Source organism: Condylura cristata, unplaced genomic scaffold, assembly GCF_000260355.1.
Source record: "Condylura cristata isolate star-nosed mole 26May11 unplaced genomic scaffold, ConCri1.0 scaffold00009, whole genome shotgun sequence".
In the NCBI taxonomy this organism is placed as follows: domain Eukaryota; kingdom Metazoa; phylum Chordata; class Mammalia; order Eulipotyphla; family Talpidae; genus Condylura; species Condylura cristata.
This window is the reverse complement of record NW_004567110.1, coordinates 20,644,623-20,667,214: the sequence shown is the minus strand read 5'-3', so window position 1 is coordinate 20,667,214 and position 22,592 is coordinate 20,644,623. Positions and strand designations below refer to the sequence as shown.

Sequence of the window (22,592 nt, the reverse complement as noted above, 5' to 3'; positions counted from 1 at the left end):
TTGGGAGGATTTTTAACTTAAATATCTTGTGCCAGAATCTTTTCTCTTCCTATTATCAAGTGATTCATTTTTATTTTAGGAAATCAACAAAATACTTGGTAGATTCAATGAAATAAACTGTTCAAATTAATATCTTGGGCTTGTGTAGACAAAGGAATTATCTGATTAACTCTTTTTCTTTACAAAATTGATTTTGTTGATACTTTGGAGAGTGTTTAAATTAGCATGTTTGTGGATTTCAGTTCAGTCTGTACTCTACCTAGTGATTCTCTCCATTCAGTCAATTTGGGTATTCAGTATTGTGTATAAAAGATCTCTCTACTATTGAAGATATGTTCCTAAGGAATAATTGGACCTTTTGATATTTTGGAGGTGCAGGAGTGCCCGACTATCTTGGTGAAGGATTACAACCTGGAGAAATATATTCATTTTAAATATTTGCTTTCCATAATAACATGCAGACTATCCTAAAGTTAGGCTACCAGTTTTATTTTTTCTATTCTGACAGGAACAACTACGGGGAAAGTGGATAACCTACTCCCAGTCCTGGCTCTGAGAGCTTATGGCAAATTGCTCATGATGGCTTTTATTTGACTAAGTAAATATTTTTCTTAGTAATTTTTAAAATAATATAATAACTTATTTTTACATCATTTTGTGCCTTTTCCCATCTCAGTTGTAATCCCCGTGGGCTTCCCATCACCAGATCACCCATGTGCCATCACCATAGTCCAGTGCACTTCCCTCCCCCCACCGTTTTTGATCCCATTCCCCACTCCACTCCCGTAAAATGTCTCTGGTATATAGCTGCTCGTTATTATTAAGTAAACATTTTAAGTATCAGTCTCGATTTCTATATGTCTTCTACCTTTTGTGAGAATGTTAGTAGCCCAAAACACAAAAGCAGTTTCCCTTTTAAAAACAAAAGATGGCTTTTGTTGTTGCTGCTTGTTGTTATTATTTTCCATCATGGAAAAGTAGTTGTGTGTATTTTGAAAAACAGAGAAAACTGGAAATAACAGAAAAGATACCCCCTACCCTATCTCTCAAAGACCACAATTATAAGCATTTTGGTATATCCTTTTTCTTGTTCTCCCTTATCTTCCTTTACATAATTATATTCATAATGTATAAATAATCTAGTGTCATGCTTTTATATAAAGTGCTGAACTTATGATTCTCAAAGAGAATAGCACAAAGGAAAAGAAAATGGATGGGATAATGAGTCAGTTTCTTTGAACTTCAGTTTTCTCATCAATACAATGGGAATAACAAATATCTCATAAAGGTGTTAGTTACTGTGAGATGCATCAGGAAGATTCATCTTTGCTCTCCTCCCATCTCTCCCTTCCCTCACTCCTGTCCTTTTCAGTAACCACCATCCCTCTGCCTGACCTCCTCGTAAGCAATTAACACATCAGTAGAATGATGTGTTTGGAAAATGAAGACAGTTGGCTAAAGAATGGGCTTTAAAGTGCCTTCTCCTTTTTTTTTTTTTTGCTCTCTAACTCCTACCTTCAGTGCTATTTACTTTTTAAAGAAAAAAATCTTGAAGAAGGAAAAACCATTAAGACACAAAGGAAAGGAACCTTAATGGTGGAATTTTGTCAGTTTATAGAGCTGGTATTTGTGAGCATGTTTCTCTTATATTGCATGGGTAGCTGAGTCAAAGATTAGTCTTACAGGACCAGGACTGTTTTTATCATGTTTTCACAAGTCAGCCTTTCATTTCTAATTATTTTATGTGTTCTAAATATCCAGGTACAGCTATATCTTTGAAAGCATGAAAAAACTATAAATTGGAAAAAGTTCAATTTCAGGCACTGAGCACATTGACATCAAAGCGTGACATCTTCATTTTCTGATTCATATCCTTTGTTCATATTCTGTAAATTCACAAGGTAAAAAACCTGAACTTGCATGCTCAGTGTCCTTTGGTTAGATGAATACACATTGTTTATCCCAATTGTACACTTGCAGCTTTGAGCCATAATTTTACCAGTAGAAAAAAATAATTTTTCCTGTATGCCTCCAAAAGGAGAAACCTGCATTGCTGCAGAACTTTCAATTTGGTCTAAAAAAAAAACCCTTGAAAAAACTAACCTTGAAAGTGGCTAGCTACATTTCTTAATAGCCTTTTGTGAATTTTTTTCAAACTGCAAACATGAATCTCAAGGTCCAGATACGTGAAAACTACTTAGTCTGCTAAGAGATGCTTTACTTTGAATTGGTGGTTGGGTAAAAGGTATAAACTAGATCAACTTCAACATTAAGCAAAAATTTGCATTAGGTAATTTTATGTGAAATATCCTACTCAATTTAATTAAACATTCACTCCTAACCCCAACACCTAGCGCTGTTCTGGGGTGGAGGCCACAGGCTCTATATACCTAAAGCACAGATATATTAAATATATATCACTGCCATTTTGGGGCAGTAAGCAGGCATTCAGCGGGTGCCGCTGAGAAACAAAATTTTCAAAGCAGTAGACAGAGTCACTTATGCAACCACGTCACACTCTGAGCAAGGCCTTAGGAGGTCCTATGTGTCATCCAAAGACATCTGAACTTGATCCTAGGGACTGGGGGAATCACTGAAGCTCTAACAAGGACAGTTTCTGTTATAATTGGGACAAGAAGAAAAGAAAGCTTGAGTTAGGTTACCAGTAGGGAATGCTGGAAGGCGTGTATATGAGGAATATATATATATATATATATAATGCCTGTCAGTAAGACTTCAAATCCAATTTGTCAGGTGCAGAAGGATAATTCCTAAATGGGGTCCAAGATGCTTAGCTGGTCTCCTGAGGCTACTGACAAGGCTTAGGGCTTCTCCCTTCCCTCCGTAGTACTAGGTTTCTGCCTCTGTACAGCGCACCATGTTGCTAGCCAAATTTGTTCAGAATCCTCTGATTGTGCATTCCACAGTAGCACAGACACCTCTTTCATTTTTGTATCCATAGTGCCTGTGAAGCTGTCTAGAGACTCAAATAAATAACTAATTTTTAAAAAAGATTTATTTGTGCATACAGAACTGGGGTACAGGCCAGATGTGCAGGGGTGGTGAGAGGATTCACCAGAGACAGTAGAGAGCAGAACAGGCAGATCAATGAAGTACACTGCTGAGGGGAGCAGCAGGAGGGTCAGGAGAGGTCTGGCTCGCCATGTGGTCACCTCTGGGGTGGGGATCAAACTCATGCTGAAGTGACTTTACTCTTAGTGCTGCGCTTTAAGCCCCTGCACCACCAGGGAGGGCCCTGAATAACGAATTTTAGAGATTGGACATAAAGGATAAGGAAGAATCAAATATGACTGGAAAGATGTGGCATGGTGACAGCATCTGAAGAAGGGTGAGCTCATGTTTCTGAAGGACATACATGTTCTAACACAATGCTACTTCAATTAAAAAATTGAAATAGAAATCTAAAAACATTCATTAAAGAAAAAACCCAAATATCATCTATAGCTGAAACTTTCTGACGTTTTTAAATAGCTTTTTCCTCAATGTTTCCTTCAAAGGCAGTCATAGTCTCCACCACAGTACACTGTGCCCCGCCTATATTTCTCCTCCTCTTGCAGCTTCAATTTCATAGATTTCCAGAGTATGTTATTGGTTTAGTTTGGTTTTTGTTGAGTCCTTTGTTTCCCTATGTTTCACATGTACGTGAAACCAATTCACTGGAGATTTGGAAAATTTAGATAGTAAGTATTTAGGATTTGAAAATTTTAGATTGTTAGTGAATGATCAGGATCAGGTATGTGGATGTGGGAATCACTGGAATAATGGAAGGAAGGTATGAATGACTAGTGTTGATTTCAAAAAGAGGAAGAGTAGACATAAACCCTAGTTCTGGAGGAATAAGACTAATGAAGAAGACTAATGTCTTTGGTAAAGACAGGAACACCTATTTTTCCTTCTTGGAACATGATCAGAGGGTGAGAGACAAATTTTTAGAGAACAGTCTCAACTGGGAAGGGACATAAAGAAAGAAAAATGAGCCAAGAAAAGAGACATTTGTTGCACAAAATGAAGAATGATGTAGAAAAATAATAAATAAAATTCAAAAAAAGAAGCATAAAAAAAAGATACACTTGATAAGCCTGAAAACCTGAAACTTATATGTTATAACCCAATGTTAACCTCAGTAAATATAATTACTAATAGTTAATTCATTTTTTAAAAAGAGTAGGTTAATTTTTCTAAAACTGAGAAGTTTTAGTGGCCTCACTACAGTCAGACACAGATCTTCAGATCTTCTTCATGAGAAGCACGGAAGGAAATCTGGCTATTAAAAATTAAATTAGCTCGGAGAATTAAACAAGCCTAAATACATGTACACATGAAATAAGATGAATAATGGAAAATGCCTGTCAGCTGTATTTAGTTGAAGTAACAACGGATAACATCATTTTAGAAAAGGAAATACTGCAACCTTTCCTAAACAACCCCAGGCTTCGCTGGACTCCGTTGGCTAGACTGTCCGAACATATTATATGGTAGCTGCAAGTAAAGTATCCTGTACTTCCCTCTCCATTTGATACCTCTGTTGTGTTTTATGGGGATTTATGACCATAGAAGAATTTAGCACATTTTCTACAGGCAGCAGCTTGTAGCCTAGAAAATAAGGAAGTGACTCAGTGAAAGAGGTGGCACCTTTGTGAGATTGAGAGAGGACAGAGGCAGGGTCCAGGCAGAGTGCCCAGCTCTAAAGATCATTTGTATAGTCCAGTGACTTTTGTCCCCACCAGCATATATGACTGACACCCTCTGATAGTTGTTCGACTTTATGACTGATTAAACTTGGCAAATATTTGAGAGATTATGCATACAGAAAATATGGGTGGGGGAGAGTGTGAGAAAAGAATGTGCTGATATGTGTTCTGCTCCACCAGGAAAATAAGAGGCTCAGATTCAGGGTAAATTTGTAGGAGAAATATGTAACTAAGAAGTAGCAAGGGCTAGGATAGATTTTTGGGATTTTCTGTCTGAATCAATTAGACAACTCAGAGTAAGTTACATGTCATCAAGTCAACATGTTTGTAGAAGCCAAGTGCACTGCACAAGTAGAGGTGTTTCCTGGAGTCAAGAATGGTCTTGCTAAATAATTACAATCCCTTTTAGGTATGACTATATGGAATGGGAAAATAGTGGGAGCAAGAACAGATTAGACTTAATGAAGACTTAGCCTATGTCAGGCAGCAGGATACAAAAATGAATAAGACAAAGTAACTGTTCATGAAAACCTCACAGACTAATAGGGGAAATGCAAAAATAATAATAATAATAATAAATAAAAACAGAATGAAATTAAATCCATAAAGGGAGTAAATGTTACAATGGAGAAAAACACAAATTGATGTTACCTGACCAAGATTACATGGGAAAGGTGGGTATCAGAAAGGTTTTCTGGGAAGAGGACTCCAAAGCAGGTCTTCTAAATTACTAGAGGTTTTATAGGTGAAGAAGGGAAGGAGCATAGTTTATGCAATGGCAATTATGCAGGATTCCAGAAAGCGCATAATCAGTCTAGAGAACTAGAGGCAGCTCATTGAGGCTGGGCAACAGAAAGGTGAGACTGATGTGGTCATCAGAGCCAGGGAAGTCAAATCTTTCTTTCAGATATTTATCTAGGGCATATACTCTAGAGGCTAGGAAAAGCAATTGGACAACCATAAAGCCAGGAATAGTGACCAGATTTATGCACTCTTCAGTGCAGGCAAAGGATTGGAACAAAGTAGAGGACATTAGTTAGGAGAGTGCTGCGACTATGTGGCAACATAAGTCTTCTGTAAGGCTTAATAACATTATATAATGTACATAGCAGTGTGTGTAGAAAAAATCGGTATGTTTGAAATAGAATCAGTAGACTTGGTGTGCAGTAGACTCGGTGTGCAGAGATGTGTGTGTAGAAAGGGAAAGAGAAAGGAATCAAGGGTGACTCACTCGGACGCTTGAGAAGGAAAGAGGTGTGACAGCGGAGTCAGCATTCTGGAATCAGAGCTGGGGTTGACTAATGACTGATTATGCAGGTTAATTGCACTCAGTTTGCAAGCCTACAAACAGGATCCTAACAATATTTCTTATCTCTCAAGATAGTTGTTAGGATTTAGTGTAAAATTTATATACATTATAGCACATGGGGCCCAAAACATGAGAATAAAAAATGTCATCTACTGCTATTCTTAATTGGTTAATGTAATTTACCTAAATGAGGGCAATTAATGGAGATGCATATTTCAAGGAAAAGAACATGTAAAATTCAGTTTCGCTCATGTTGCATTTGAGATGTCTGTAGAATGCCTGTGTACAGTTAGAAATACAGAAGGAGGGCTCAGGAGAAGCCTGACATACATCTCAGAGCAAATAAGGTTTTATCAAAGGTGCCTGAGTAGATATGATTACTGGAGGCAATTTTGGGTTATGAGGCAGAAAGTTGTAATTTCTCACCAACCGGTATCCATTTTTTCAGTGAAAGAGAATGGAATGTCATCAACTGAGAATGATGAGGGTAAGTCTATAGTCAGGGACTTGAATAGCAGCATAACAATCATGGGGAATGGAAGAGAAGGAAACAATACACTAATAACAGGATTAAGTCCCATTCATGCTTAGAAAAATGAACTGATACAATTGTAAATTACAGGTGCTATTTTAATTTCTTAGTGATAGCACACTTTCCAGGGGACCTTTTCAGGGGCTTATTCCCAATACATATCTTCTCAAGCAAATTAGGAAAATCCTTTTCTTTGCTTGGGTAACCAGAGGCAACTTGAAGATATTTATACATGGTGCCATATTTAAGTGAACCATTTCTTTGGCGTTTTCCTTTTTATATTGCAGCAAGTGACACAGCTAAAGCCAACAATGTTTCAGATTTAGTGCCTCATTCTCTTTCACTAAGGCAAGGATCCTTTGATAAGGGGCAAGATGGGGGTCAGATTTAATGCATAACCAAGAGCAGCAATTTCTACACCTGCCAAAAAGTTCCATCAGAATCCCAAATTGATAGAAGACAGGTGCATCAATAAATCCCTTCCTCAAAAATTCTGTGAGCAGTACCATCCTCTCATGATCATGAGCCAGTCTCTCTTTACCAGCATTTTGCATGGATGTGCCCTGTGTTCACAGGCTGTTTTCCTTTCCTTCCAACATCTTGGCCCTTTCCACTTTATCTGTCACCGATTCTGGAAACATACTTGAAAACAATTAGCTTTGTGACAAAAGCAACACACTCGATTTTGCACAGCTATTGATTTTAGTTTGCTACTGAGTTTCTCTCAAAGAAAGATGACCTCATGAGGTACAAACACTCTTAATAAACAGGGTTCTCCATGATCAAGGGTGCTTGACCTTTCTCATTCGTATTCAGGCATATTGGGTTTTGTGCCTCACCAAGACTCTTGAGATACTGAAGGTAGAAGTCAGAGAGACTCCACGTAATAGCTCTGTCTTTATCAGTACACCACTCTTCACACTTCAGCACCATGCAGGATGTTTGTTTATTCCTTAGGGGAGCTCTCCATTACTCAAGAAGTCTGAGCCAGCCACTCAAAATCCAATGCAGACCCAAAATCCAGACAGGTGGAAAGCTGCCGCTATCGACCACGGCTTTTAAACTAATGAATAACAGTTTCTGTTGTTGGCTCCTCCCCAACTCCACCCATTTCCGCAGAATAATTAATCTAGAGTGGTCATTAAATCACATCAGGCTTATTACCCTCATCCGAGGCATGTTTTAAAATAGACAATTATCCTTGTAGATGCCACAAGTAAAAAAAGCAGTCTTGAATTGTTTTTCAATCATGAAGACTGAGGCACTAGAAGAAAATTCATATGTGTATTATGCCCAGTTAGTCCAAAGAGTGAGTTTTGATAGTATGAATTATCGTTTCAAATAAATATTAATGATTTTTGAGGAATGTTTAGCATTAGAAGACAGGTGCATCAATAAATCCTTTTAAAAAAGTGGCTAGTGTTAACGAAGATGCACTAATTTTTACAAACTGATGTCTAAAAGCAAATGTGCTTCTAGACAATGCTGAGTTACAGATTAATGTTCTCATAAATAGTATTCTGTTTATTTAGTAAAGTCACCTTCCTCTCTCTGGTAAAGGACTGACTTAATATGTAAGCTGATTCAATATGATCAAGTATTAAGAATGGAATCAAGTTATTTAGTAAACCCAGAGGAATATATTCTTTCAAAATCACCAATAATTTACCATTAAAGACAACTTGAAATATGATGATTAGAGTGAAATTCACAAAATTATTTTCCCTAAAGAGAAACAGAAATGTCTGCTTTCAGAAATAAAACATCTTGGTAAACTGTTTTATAGCAGTGCTAGGGGAAATGTTATGCACAAAAATCCCTCTGTAATGAGAAGTGATTTCTTTGTATATTAACTAGCCGATATTTCATATAGATGCCTTGTTTGCAGTCTTCGTAAAGATTTGGACATAATATCTTAGTTATATATTGTAAATTTATAGACTTTTACATCACTGCAAAACTCCTGAGGAGCAAGCTGTTTTCCTCTCAACAGCAGCAGCACATCTGACACCAACTCTGAAGGGAAGGACAATTTGCCCAGTTTCCAGAATGTGTGGAGAGTCCTAAAAATTCCCCCAAGTGAATCTTACAACCTTTCTCAAAACTTTCCATCCCAGGGCAAGAATCACTGTGTCAATAGTACAGCTCAGAGTCTTCAGATAAGCTCCTGCCCCGGCTACCTGCCTGGTCTTCCATCACCGTTGTCTGTCCCGTTAGCTAGTGTGGACTTCACCTTTCTGATGAGTACTATTGAGGGCCCATTATGAACCAGGCTTGGTCCTCATGGGTTTTCACACCTCATCTTACTGGCATCTATGTTGCAGATTTATCTTATTCCATCAGTTTTTAAGATAAGGAGAGTTTGAGGTTTAACAACATTAAGTTCAAAGCCACACCAATAAAAAGAGAAAGAAACAACAAAAAATCTGACCCAAAGCCTACATTCTCCTTCCTCACACATTTGACCATGACACCAGTAACTAAGATATGAAATTCAGAGTGGGTTATGTCTATCTAAGAAAAAGAAAACATGTATTTATTATTTTAAGATTTATTTATGCATACAGAACTGGGGTACAGGCCAGAGATGCAGGACCGGTGAGAGGATTCACCAGAGACAGAGTGGGAGAAGAACAGGCAGGTCGATGAAGTACACTGCTGAGGGGAGCAGGAGGCGGGTCAGGAGAGATCTGCTGCAAACTTTCATCAAAGTGGCTGCGGCCAGCTTGCAGTGCTGTGTCCTAACCTGTTGCACCTCCAAGGAGGGCCGAAAACTTCTATATTTAACTATTAAAATCATTCACTTATTCCACAATATATATCAAACACGTGCTTGAATGTCCCAGGCATTGTTGTAGACCCAGGGAACACAGTAATAAGCAAATAAGACAAGTATCTTTGTCCCATCTTACATCCTAAGGAGGGAGAAAATGGAATAAACACACATAGCAGATGTATAAATTCAAATGCACTCAGTCTATCTTTATGACATAACATATTGTGAAGAAAAGTAAAGCAGATAAGCAAGATGTAAAATGCTGAAGTAGGAGGGATCTAATTTTCAACAAGGTAGTCAGGAATATTAAATTAGTAGCCCAGATTGCAGTGTTATTTCGATTCTGCATGCAGACACTAGCAAATGTCATTTACAAATCATTGCTTAAAACAAGAGGGTTTTCCTCATTAGTGAAATGTTGAAATGCCAGACTGGCCTATAGAAGTCATTTGACTTTTATGTACTGGAAGTATACCATCAATGATACTATTCAATTATGTTTCATGCAACTTTATAACATTTATTCTAAAATGAAATGGAGTTTATGTTCTAAATCAGAACTGAAATAGTTCACAATGTTGGGGAGCAGGGACCAGTACGTAGGTCAGTAAGTGAGAACAACTTGTGATAAAGGTTCATTTACCCCAAAACTGTTTTAGCAGCCTCCATTTTTTATAAGAGAAAGTATATCAATCTCTAGTTCTTTCTTGCCTGGGGAGTAAGAAACAGTTGTCTTGTTAGGGACAGATGGATAAGGGACATTCCAGAGGCAGCCAGAGTAGGTAAACAGATTGGGACAAACTTCCTGGATCAAATCCACTTTACCAATTGTCAGTGGTGTATAGTCACCTCATTTGTAAAATGGAGATAATGATAGAAACTTTTCACAATGCTGTTGTCCAGATTTATTGAGCTAATATGTAAATGAACCGCTTAGCACAGCATTTGATGCACGGTAAATAATGAGTGTTTTCTATTATTAGTTTTAAAAATAGCCTTTGCTTTCCTAGCATTTACTGTGGTCCACGCACTTCGTATGCATCATCACAGTTACGCACACAACTACCCTGGGACATAAGTCAAGTTGCTTTCAACATTTTACTAAAGAGACTCGGAAATGGAAACAGGCCCCATTTCACTGCTGGTAAATCCTGGAGACAGGATACCAGCCCAGAATGACTGCTATAACAGATGAGTCTTAGACATCAGTAAATTAGGAAAGTTTGGTAGCAAAATCAAGTAACTGGCTTGTGTAGTCCCAAGTGGGCCAACTACCATCCATCTGAAAAGGCGCATTCTCCAGTTGCTACCACCTCACTCCTAATTTAACCATCCATAATAGTTGGTATCTTCTGGAAAGCAGTTCCTGGGATTATTAGAAGAACAGTATTACAATTATAGTTTTTGGTTGATTTTAACAGCAGTTGCAGGAACCATCATTCCATAGAAAAAAATCCAGTTTTAAATCAAAACTTTGGTCCATAAGCTCAGAGCCAGCATTATTTGGTCCACATTTCTCAGAGGTTCTGTTGATAAAAGAATGAAGAACTTGAAAAAAATTACAATTATAGTTTGAAACAGGTTATATGCCATTTGTCTCTCTTGTTAAAAATGTACATCTGGCCCTCCCTGGTGACGCAGGGGGGCTAAAGCACAGTATTCAGAAGCTAAAGCCACTTCAGCTGAGTTGGATCCTTGCCCCGGAGGTGACCCACAGGGCGCGGCAGACCATTCCTGACCCCCCCACCCCCACTCCCTGCTGCTCCCTTCAGCAGTGTACCTCATCTACCTGCCTGTTCTGCTCCCCATTCTGTCCCTGGTGAATCTTCTCACCACACTGCACCCTGGCCTGTACCCCAGCTCTGTATGCAGAAATAAATAAATCTTTAAAAAATGTACATCTATTGCAGTGGTTGGCAAACTATGGTCATAGGCTAAGTCCAGTCCTACTACTTTTTTTTTTTTAAGATTTATTTATTTATGCATACAGAACTGGGGTACAGGCCAGAGGTCAGGGACAGTAAGAGGACTCACTAGAGATAGAGTGGGGATCAGAACAGGTAGAGCTACGAAGTACACTGCTGAGGGGAGCAGCAAGCAGGTAGGAGAAGTCTTCTCGCCCTGTGGATCACCTCCAGGGCTGGGAATGGAACTCACACTGAGGCTGTGGCCTGCTTGCAATGTTGTGTCCTAACCCATTGCAGCCACCCTGGAGGGCCCTGGGTTTTTTTTTAAATCAAGATTGACTAGAACACAGTCATACTTGTTCATTCTTGTGTTATCCTCTGCCGTCTTCACAGCTATGACAGACTATATAATCCACAAAGTTGAAAACATTTACTAGCTGGCTCTGTGTACAGTAAAAGTTTACCGACCCCGAACTATTCCAATTCAAAAGTTTTTTGTGAAAATATATACTAGTGTATAGAACAATATGTAACATATATTGTATATGAAATGTGATACACTAAGTATTATATTTTATATACTAAATTTTACATACTAACCCTATGTACTAATGAGTGACAGGTGCTCCAGAAAGAAATGGTAAATATATATTATTAAATATGTTTCAATACCACAAAAATTACCAAAATAACAGTGTTAAAGATTATCACAGAAGGCTAACTTAGCAGCTTGTACATACCCTGTCTTATTTTTTACTCTGAATATCCTGAAGGAAATGTTTCATCCAGTCAGTGGTAGAATTCTTCATTTCAATGGGACCTAAAAATGCAAATTTAAAATGCACAGCAGCACAATCTCAAGAGGTTGTGGAAAACCTCTTGAGTGAGGCCAAAGATGATTCAACAGGAGAGCATACAGATGAGAAAGAACCAGAATGTCTCTCAAAGGAAGGTTTATATCTTGGAGGCAAATCCTACCTTACTTTGGTACCTATTAGCATAGTATCTCAGTCATGGGAAATGAACTCATCTTAAATCTTGCTGAATTGGCATTTCCTTAGCTCTTTATATTTTCTAAGTTCTTCATTACTCTGTATCTAAAAATTCTTGATTTCTACAGAATAACAGATGATTCCCCAGAAAAATTTATTCTCCATAATTCCTGTCTGTTATATCATGGACCTTTTTGAGACTGAACTTTACACATTGAGTTTAATATTTATCTTCAAGCACTTTTGATGTCAAACCTTGTTTCAGAGGCTAATGATAAGAATATTCAATACACATTATTCTTACCATCAAAATCTTACAAATCAGACCTAAAATAATAATGGCATTTGTGAATAGGGCTGGAAGTGTCAAAGGCCAGAGGGAAGCAAACTTAGAATAACATTTGTCAATAGACAATGGATTCATTCATTTCCTGGATATGTTCTGGGTATCAGAGCTTCATTCTGCTCCTTGCATACAGGTAGAACAGGGAACTTCAAGGAGTCATTGCTCTAGGAAGGAAAGAGAGACAATAGAGGTTTAAAAAAAAAAATTCTTTCAGAATGTGACATTAATATAGTTAAATACACATGGTTACCTGTGAAAGGCTTAGTACCTACCACATCTCTATAAATGCTGATTTCTCTGAACCTCTTTGTCCTCACTGATTTAATAGAATAACTAAATACTATAAAGACTAAATAATTAAAGTCCCTGTTGCTTTGTTTATGATACATTAAGCATTCACTGTTATCATCCCCCTCCTCATCAAATGCTTCTCTATTGTTTAGCTAACTCCTCATCTTTCCCCAGACCAAAGAAATTTCACCATTACAAATGTAAAATAAGCCAAGTGTAAGTCATTGAAGACCATATTCTATGCCAATGCTTTGCAAAATGATCTCCTTTGTTCTCCATAGCAGCTCCTGTTTCAGATGACCCTCCAAGGCTTAGAAGGCTGAGATGTCTTGCTTGATGCTACACATACAGGAAGACATAGAATTAGAATTAGACTTCTACCTGACTCAGTAGCCTGCATTGAAACTTCAGGTCTCACAGCACTGGGCTAGCATGCTTTGCTGTGCATCATACACTTTGTAGATTCAAATGGGTTTCTAGTCAAACAAGCAAAAAACCAAACATCACTAGTATGCAAGGAAACATCATTCAGAGTGTTCAAATAACAGGAAGTGCTAAGGTTAGCACCCCTGACCAAGGATGCACTTCATACAGGCTAAGGAATAGAACAGCCTCTTATATTAGAAAAGTACAAATTATAACGGGTTTTCAAATTTCCCTTGCAGTTAATCCTTAAGTAAATATTTTTATCTTAGTAACTGAAGACACAAAGTTTTAGAAAACTTAGGTGGAAATTAGAAAAACTGAGGTTCCCAAGTCAAGTCTTGACTCTAAGTCCCTGTGTGTAGCACATCAAAAAGCTCAACAGTGGAAACGCTGACCAGATGGCTTGCTAAAGGAAGACTTTGACAATCTCTGAGAGTTCCTTGGGGCCCAGCATGCCCACACAGGGTGCGGGCACTCTCTCCCCAGGAGTGACACATCAGGACAGAGGGGCCTGCCTCCCGGTGCTCTCAGATTCATGATGATGATTTTTTCCAAGACCTTTAGCAGCAAGAAAATGAAAAGCCCACTCAAAATCTGGCAGCTCAGAGAGCTTTATTCTATTTAGAGATAACCTCTCTTCCCCTCCATCATTCACATTTTACATTTTAAAATATTCTCATTGATTTTCCATCCCCTGCTGAATGAGCAGCTGAGGGATTGCTGTCTGTGTCACTGTCTGCAATGTCACCCTAACCGGGCTGTCTGGCCGGAGGAGCGCAGTGGAGGGACAAGATGGGAAAATATCTCCCTCCAAGGGATCGATAGCTTCATAGAAATGTTTCAGCCAGAAGCTAGGTGCTGGCTCAGTCAGTTGTGATGCCTCAGTTAGAATTTCTAAGGACTGGTTCCTCTGAGAAAAAAAATGGCTGGAGAAGTAAATATAACCAAGAGCAAAGGTTGGGGAGAAAAAAAGCCAGTCTTATCAAGGCAGACTTTTCCACATGCATAGCCTCACCAGTGGAAGAGAGAACAGTTAGAATAGGCTAAATAGCACCTCAACCCATGGCAGGCAAAGGTAGCATTGTTCAAGCTGGCTCGTAAAAGAATTCTGAATGGCATTTGATTTTCTAAACTGAGATGTTATTATAATTTGAATCTCATTGCTCCCAGCTGAGTTTTCCCCTTCTCAGCTTGTTTCCAAATATCCGCCTCCTGTGAACAAGAAAGCATCAGAGCCACAGGAGGGAGGCCAGCCTTCTTCTCGCACCATCACCAGACTCTGCCATCAATGCTGACACCCCACAACTTGCAGTGGCTGAGCAGGGAGGAGCCTCTTACCCACAAGGGAGCTGCAGATGGTACCTGGCTCGCAGCCACTTTCCACTCTCAGGGAAGAGCCTGGAAATCAGAGTACTTAGCATCCCCAATTTTTTTTTTTCATTTTCACTAATTATACCACACTTACAATTTTATTCATAAAATACCTTGTATTTATCATTTTCCTCTTAACCCCCACTTCTCCTCCTTCCTCAAGCATCACAAAATGTAACCAGGCTTTCTGTACTGTGAATCTCTGCTCATAGTTTCATGAACACTTTTTAATCAGAACACAGCCCAGTGAACACTGTAATTCTTGCTAAAGCAGTTATTCTGAATGGAGCACTTATGATATAGCACTTGACAGGTAGAGCCATGAATCCTTGCACTGGCATCCCTAGGTAGTTTCTTGTCAAAAAATCCAAAAGTAATTCACAGTGCAGGATATGACGGTTCATGATCTCTTCACAATGAGTGAATCACCACTCGGACTTTATTCCTTTTTCTTATACTTTAATTGACTCTTAGTTGATTCCAAGTCCTTTCCTGTCCCCATCATTCAACTTTTAAGCCCCACCAAGAACCCCATATTGATTATAACTGCCTGTTAAATACTGTATGTTCAGACACTAAGTCAAAACAGAACAGAAGAATCTGCGAGAGGAAAATCCCAGTGCACCCAATCAATATGGAAGTTTGGCTACATTCAGATTTATATAACTATCTAGTCAAGTTTATGCTTCAATTGATTCAATTAATGCAGATGCAAAGGGTCATTGATCATTCTGCTGAAGACCATCTGAAAGCAGAATATTCCCAGTAACAGATACTTTGTTAATATGCAACAGTGTAAGAGAAGAGAGATCGGGTCCAAACACAGAACATATCGTTAAACTCCAAAGAATAGCTTTAGAATATTAAGGCTAACTGTTTTGTATTCATTAACCACAAAAACATGTCCAGAAGGAAAACATGTCTGAAAATGGGAATATTCTAGCCAGAAGTACAAACACTGCAGTTCTTTGCTTATTTACAGAGCCCTACATTCACACATACCTCCACGATTATATTTTAACATTTCTTTAAAATAAAAATTTGCTCCATAATAATTCAACTGTGATCTGAACACTTATTACGCAACAAAATTTATCCCAAGATTTTGTGCAGTAGAGATCCAGTAAGAGTTTGTTGTTGATTCCTTTGTTCCTAAAGTCAAAAAATAGTTTGGACAGTATAGGATATGGGATCCCAAACTGATGAAGTCTATTCACAAATTAAAGTTACTTTCTATGATGTCTTTGAAGATCATGCACTGTTAAAGAGATTCTTTATTGACACAAGTTTATTGTTACCTCTTATCATATGGCTTTCGTTCTTAATATCAAGAAAGATTTTCTTGCTATTTAAGATTGCCCTGAAACTTAGATATTTTCCTACTAAATGACAACCTAGTGTTTGAATGGGCCCTGGAAACTTTAATTAACAAACTTGTCCAGTCATTTCTTCAAAACTTCTATAGGCTCAATTTCAAATTAACCCTACTCCTTTTAAAGAATTCAATTATTTGTTTTCTTCTCAAAGTGATATCTCTATACCATCCTATAACTCTGCATCTTCAATGATATATCAGTTATAATAATCTGTTTTTAAAGATGTATTCATTTATTCATACAAGAACTTGGGTACAGGCCAGAGTTGAGGGGAAAGGGTAGGGGGTTGAAAGGATTCACCAGAGACAGTGGGGAGCAGAACAGGCCGATCGACGAAGCACACTGCTAAGGGGAGCAGCGGGCGGGTCAGGAGAGGTCTGCTGCACCATGTGGGTCAGCTCCCTGGCTGCCTGGGAGTCGACGTTGTATCATAGTGGCTGGCAGTAGTTTGATAGAGCTGTGTCTATAACATCTGTGCCAGCAGGGAGACCCTGGATTATATTAAACTTTAAAAGAGAAAATAATAACAGGTCAGGAAGCCATGGTCCCAGGTTGAGAAATGCATCATGTTCTTAGCCAGCTTCAGGAAATTAAAATGAATTCTAGTAATTTTGCAGCACTTCAGATGGAACCTGCATCACCCCTGAGAATGCAGAAATTAAGATGATTACTGACAATAACTGTGATTAGGAACTGAATCTATCCCTATAGTTTATCAGCACCTTAAGGGATACATATACATCTTTTGTCTAACATTGGGAAAGCAATTTTATGTACACACTCTAGAGGAGTCTAACCCCACCACTCATTCACTAGATGTTATTTCCTCTTCAGGAACATAATTCCTCCAATGGTCTTCCTTCGCTCTCTGCTGGATCATAAATTTCCCCTTGTGTATGGGATTGTTCCATAAGCAAACAAGGCTGCTGTAATATCTTTCACCTTTGAAAAAAATAAATTGACTTCTTTCCCTCCCGTGACCCATCTGTTTTACTACTCCCCCTCCGGAAAGGCTCTCAGCAGACATGTTATCATCACTCTCCTCTCTTCCCCTCTTCTCTTGGTTCCACTCCAAGCAGACTTGCCTGATAAATCAAAGTTCTTATTAGAATTAATGAACAACAATTTTCTCCCAGAAAGTCCACATCCTCTGACCTATGTTTTTCTGTCGTATAGTCACGCTCCGTTTTCCTTCCAAAAGCATCCTGTGTATGTATCCCAAATTTTTACTTTTGTCTACATTCTGTTATTATTTCTTGAACCCTAACACCTCTGAGAGATAAGAATTGTTTCGAAGATGAAGTGTTTAATATCATTAAATACTAGATAATGTTCAAAAGATGGAACCAGTAGTCCCACTCTTGGGCATATACTTTTAAAAGTGAAAAACATACCCATAAAGACTACAAAAAGTTCACAGTAGTGTTTTCAGTATAAGCCAAAAAATGTAAACCAGCCAAAGAAATGCATAAATAAAATGTGATGTATGCACGTGATGGAATATTATTTTACAATAAGAAGTGAAGTACTGATGCATGCTACAACCTAGTGAACCTTAAAACATCGTGCTGGCGAAAAAAAACACTGTGTTACTCCATTCCGATGAAATGTTCAGAATAGGCAAATATATAATGGCATAAATAGTAAATTACTGGCTGTCGAGGGCTGGGGGGAACAGGAACAATAGTGACTGTTAATGGACTTGGACTTTCTTCTGGGGTGGTAAAAAATATTCTAAAATTAGATTATCATGATGTTGCGCCAGGCTATGATTACACTGAAAACCCTTGCATTGTTTACTTTAAGCAGGCAAATTTAATTACATGTAACTTATATCTCAATAAAGCAAAACATGAAGTTAATGTCATCAGCTGTAAGTCAGGTTGTTAATCTGCATCTTTGATACGTTGTGTTGAGAATGGCACTTAACCTCTGTGGCCATCCTCCCCCAAAATCCATAACTTTATTCTACCCTGGAGAAAAGCATTAGCCAAGTTCAAATGGAGGGACATTCTATAAAACTATCAAGTCATTAAAAATAAGGAAAATTAGAGAAACTCTCACAGCCTAAGGGAACCTACAGAAATGAGATGATTAAATATAATATGGTGTCCTGGATAGGATCCTGGAGCAAGAAAAGGACATTGAAGGCAAAACTAATGAATCTGAACAAAGTGTGGAGTTAACTAATTCAATATAAAAGTTATCAATATTGGTCCATTAACTGTGACAAATGTACAATAATGTAAGGTATTAATAATTGGGAAGCTTTAGGGTACATGGAAACTGTCTGTATTGTCTTTGCAATTTTTCTGTGAACCTACCACTGCACTGTCATTTTTGGAAAGCAATATATGGGTATTAGTTAATGGCTCTGGAATTTGTCATAAAAGTCATTGAACTAGTAATTATTCATGTAAGTTTTCTCAACAGATTTCCATAGAAAAATTAGTTACCCTCCTGTTTTGCATGAGGCAAACATATGCAGTTAAATTTTTATCCACTCAAGGAACTCAAGGAACTCACCTTTAACAACCAGATAGAAACCTGTGCCCAGTAAGAGAGAGAGCATGAGCCAACAAAAGGAAGGAGGAGAGGGGGAGAAGAGGGAATGAGAGAGGAAAAGAGAAAAAAAATGGGGCAGGAAGATAGAAGAAAGGAAGGAAAGAAATTCCTGAATAGGGAACCATATGCTATGTATTCCCTCTAATAATAGTGAAGAGTTAAAAATACATATTTAAAATATGTGTGTGTGTATTCAGTGTATATAGGAAGGACTGATTTCAAAACATCAAGCTGCTACTCAAGAAAAAAGCAACCCTTCACGATGGTGGCCAAGGGCCGGGACTGCCCAAGTGTAGACCCGCATATTCCTACTCTGCTCTGCTCATGTGCCATCTTACGCACTACATTTCATCAACTCATTTTTACAGTCTCCTTTCCTGACCTCTGTATACTCTGCAAAAATGACTATCTACTTCCTGGTTGACTAAAATGTTCCAGGGAGCTGATGTTTTCAGAACTCAGCAGCTGGTATCTCCTCAGGCAGTTACCTCGCTCCTGCTCTAGCAATGGTAAGCCAGGGGCCCCACGGAGTGTGACATCACCGCATCCTATAAAAATGGCGACTCTTTGTAATACTTTTCAGAGAGCTCCTAGAGAAAGAAATAGTTCCACGTCTTACATGGTCTGCCATCGGGATTTGCAAACTAAATTACTTCTGGTCCCAGTTGTATGATTTGCTATTTCTTCAGCACTTTGAACACATCCAACCTCCGCAAGAACTTTTTCTTCCTGCTTCTATACCTTCAGATTTTGGCTTCGGTGTCACTGAGACCTCACTAACCAGCCCTTCACAAACCCAAATCCAGATCAGATGCTCTCAGAACCACGCCTTTCCTCTGCCTGAGTATTTATCCCATTGTATGGTAACTGTCCTTTGGGGGACAAGGTATGTGAAAACATTGGCAGTGTCCCTCCAGGCCACTGTAGAGTCCTCAAGAGTCAGGATAACGTTGACTGGTACACGGTAAAAAAGCAAGTCAGTCTCTTAGAATGAATGAATACTTTTCTTGCCATGAAAAATGCAACATCGCATTGAAAGTTGGTGCAAAGAACTAGTCTTTCAGGCCCCCCTGGTGGCACAAGGGTTAGAGTCTCAGTGTGCCTGCTGGTCCCCTCAGAAGTGTATTTTAGTATCTACCTGTTCTGCTCCCTATTCTGTCTCTGGTGAATCCTCTTACCCCCCCCCCGCCACCCCTCTGCCCTACACCCCAGTTTTTGCAGTATGCATAAATAAATAAAAACAAACCTTTTTTTAAAAAGATTTTTAAAATTTTTCATGACATCACAAATTCCCTGCCTGCCCCCCCCAAAAAAGTCAGTGCTTAAAAACAATGTCCCCCCCCCTTCCCTGGTGGCACAGCAGCTTAAAGCACAGCACTAAGAAGCTAAAGCCACTTCAGCATGAGTTCGATCCCCGCCTGCCTTGGAGATGAACCACATGGCGTGGCAGACCTCTCCTGACCTGCCCGCTGCTCCCCTCAGCAGTGTACTTCATTGATCTGCTGTTCTACTCCCCACTCTGTCTCTGGTGAATCCTCTCACTGCCCCTGAGCCTCTGGCCTGTACCCCAGTTCTGTATGCACAAATAAATCTTAAAAAAAAACACCAACAACAGAACAATGGCCCAAATATATTCAAATTTATGTTACATCATTTTAATTGGAATAAAGAGTAGCAATAGCAATACAATATCAACAACCACAGTGAAATTGAGTATGAAAGATTCAATCTTTCTCCAAGACATTTCCTCTCCAGGTGTTTGCTCTGATATTAAGGAAAAAGTGATTAAAACCCAAGCTCTGGTTACACTAATAACATATGCATGTTTTAAACAGTGATTGAACTCAATCAGAGATACTTGGAAATAATTAAAAATAATTAACAGTGGAATTAAATGTATCTTTATCATCCCACTGAAGACATATGTTCCTCTAGGTCACCCTTAAAGATATCACTATGATAGCTTTATGTTCACACCTCCATAAAATTTTTAAAATATAGTTCAAATAAAAAACTGAAATGTACAAACTCATTTTGCTAGTCAGCCAGTCTCTATTTGAAAGGATTTCATTAAAAATGAACATTTTTACAAAAATCTTACAATATATTGAAATATTTAAAATGCAGAGAAGTGTCATGGTTACTTAATTTGAACTAGCTTTTTTTTTTTGGCCTGTATTCATTTTTTTTTTTTAAATTTATCGAAGTAATAGTGGTTCACAAGACTTTATGAAATTTAGGGGACTAGGGTCATACTTGTACAGATGCCTGCTACCACCACACCCCTACCATCCCAGCACCCATAATCCTTTGTCCTAGACTATTGCCCCCCACCCCCTCTTTTGTTCCCCAAAGGTCTGGCACATAGTGGCCTCAAGGAGCCTCAGTTCTGCAGTTGTAATCCTATGGGTACCCCTCAACTAATAGGAGATTACTGCCGGTAGAGAAATGCCCCCTGCTCTTCCTCCAGACAGAGAATCCTGAAGCGTATTGCTTCATCCACAGTTGCCCACGGTAGGTGTCATCTCAGCAATGCCCCCTACTTTTCACTTTTCTTACTCTCTCATACTCTCCTCCATGGCCTTACTCTAGCTTCCTGGGTTCACCTCTCAAATGAGCCACGTTTGTCTCAGTCTTCACCTTGGGAACAAAAGCATGGACCCGGCTGCAGGGCAGCTGGTTTTGTTTTCTGCTCGTGCTTTGTGTTCACGCGCCTCTGCACTGCTTTTCTCTCTCTCCGTAGGTCACGAAGATGCTGGCAGTGGTTGTGATCCTGTTTGCCCTTTTATGGATGCCCTACAGGACTCTTGTGGTTGTGAACTCATTTCTCTCCAGTCCTTTCCAAGAAAATTGGTTCTTGCTCTTTTGCAGAATTTGCATTTATCTCAACAGCGCCATCAACCCGGTGATTTACAATCTCATGTCCCAGAAATTCCGCGCAGCCTTCAGAAAGCTCTGTAACTGCAAGCAAAAACCAGCGGAGAAACCTGCTAACTACAGCGTGGCCCTAAATTACAGTGTCATCAAGGAGTCTGATCACTTCAGCACGGAGCTAGATGACATTACTGTCACCGACACTTATTTGTCTGCCACAAAAGTGTCTTTTGATGACACCTGCTTGGCTTCTGAAATAACCTTTAGCCAAAGTTGAGTCGTAACTTAAAAGGAAATGGACCACAAAGTAAATGAGAATCTGTGCCGTTATGAGCCCGACAGAAGAAACGGTCAATACTCATATAAGAAGACAGAGTAGATAAAGGTTTTGCCAGTGCTCTAACAAATTCTGGTCCAAGATACTTTAACCTATGAAAAGGATACATATTTTCCCTCTTAGAGAGCAAGTACTTAAAAAAAAAATCCCAACAGTAGAAACTGCACATGTATCCCTTTCCACTTAATTTAAGAAAATTACTCTGTGTTTTGGGCTATGAAGTTTAAATAACATCAATTTATATTATTCATGAAAATTAAGTCAGTGTGACTTAGCCGTTTCTCCAAAATTATTTATATGCCTGATAATTTGGAAATATGTGAAATTTTAAATATTCGCATTTAAAATCCATTGTACCAAAATATCATGCTATTTCATGAATATCTAAGACTAGGGGGGAAATTAGAAAAACATTTGTTCAGTTAAAATGTGATTTCAACAAATATGCTCACTATAAAAAGTAGGAATATCATAATACCTATAAAAGTCTGAGGCTTTCATATCTAACAAACATATGTTTAGCATTCATATATAATGTAAAATAAAGCAGAAAATAGCCAAAATTACAATTGATGAGGCATAGATTGATTTCTAGAGAAGTACAACTCTTGTCTGTTCTTTGGGCCTTCTGGATGATGTGTGAGACAGGAGAAATAACCAGGTTAAATAGCTGTGAAGATGCAAATTCATCAATGATTAATATTAAAAACTACAGACAAGACTGGTTCTTTCAAATAAGGATTTACTTTTTCTCTGAAACTTTTAAGGAAGCAAATTC

At 38.6% G+C, this 22,592-nt stretch overlaps 1 protein-coding gene across 1 annotated transcript in view; it reads left to right on the top strand.

Moving 5' to 3' along the window:
* TRHR (thyrotropin-releasing hormone receptor) overlaps positions 1–21,777 on the top strand; it is a 26,480-nt gene extending 4,703 nt beyond the window's left edge. Inside the window, exon 2 of the mRNA XM_004679649.2 lies at positions 21,347–21,777. Within this exon, the coding sequence (XP_004679706.1) occupies positions 21,347–21,754 (408 nt within the window). The 3' untranslated portion in view covers positions 21,755–21,777. The remainder of the gene's footprint in view (positions 1–21,346) is intronic.
* The last annotated feature ends 815 nt before the right edge of the window (positions 21,778–22,592 follow it).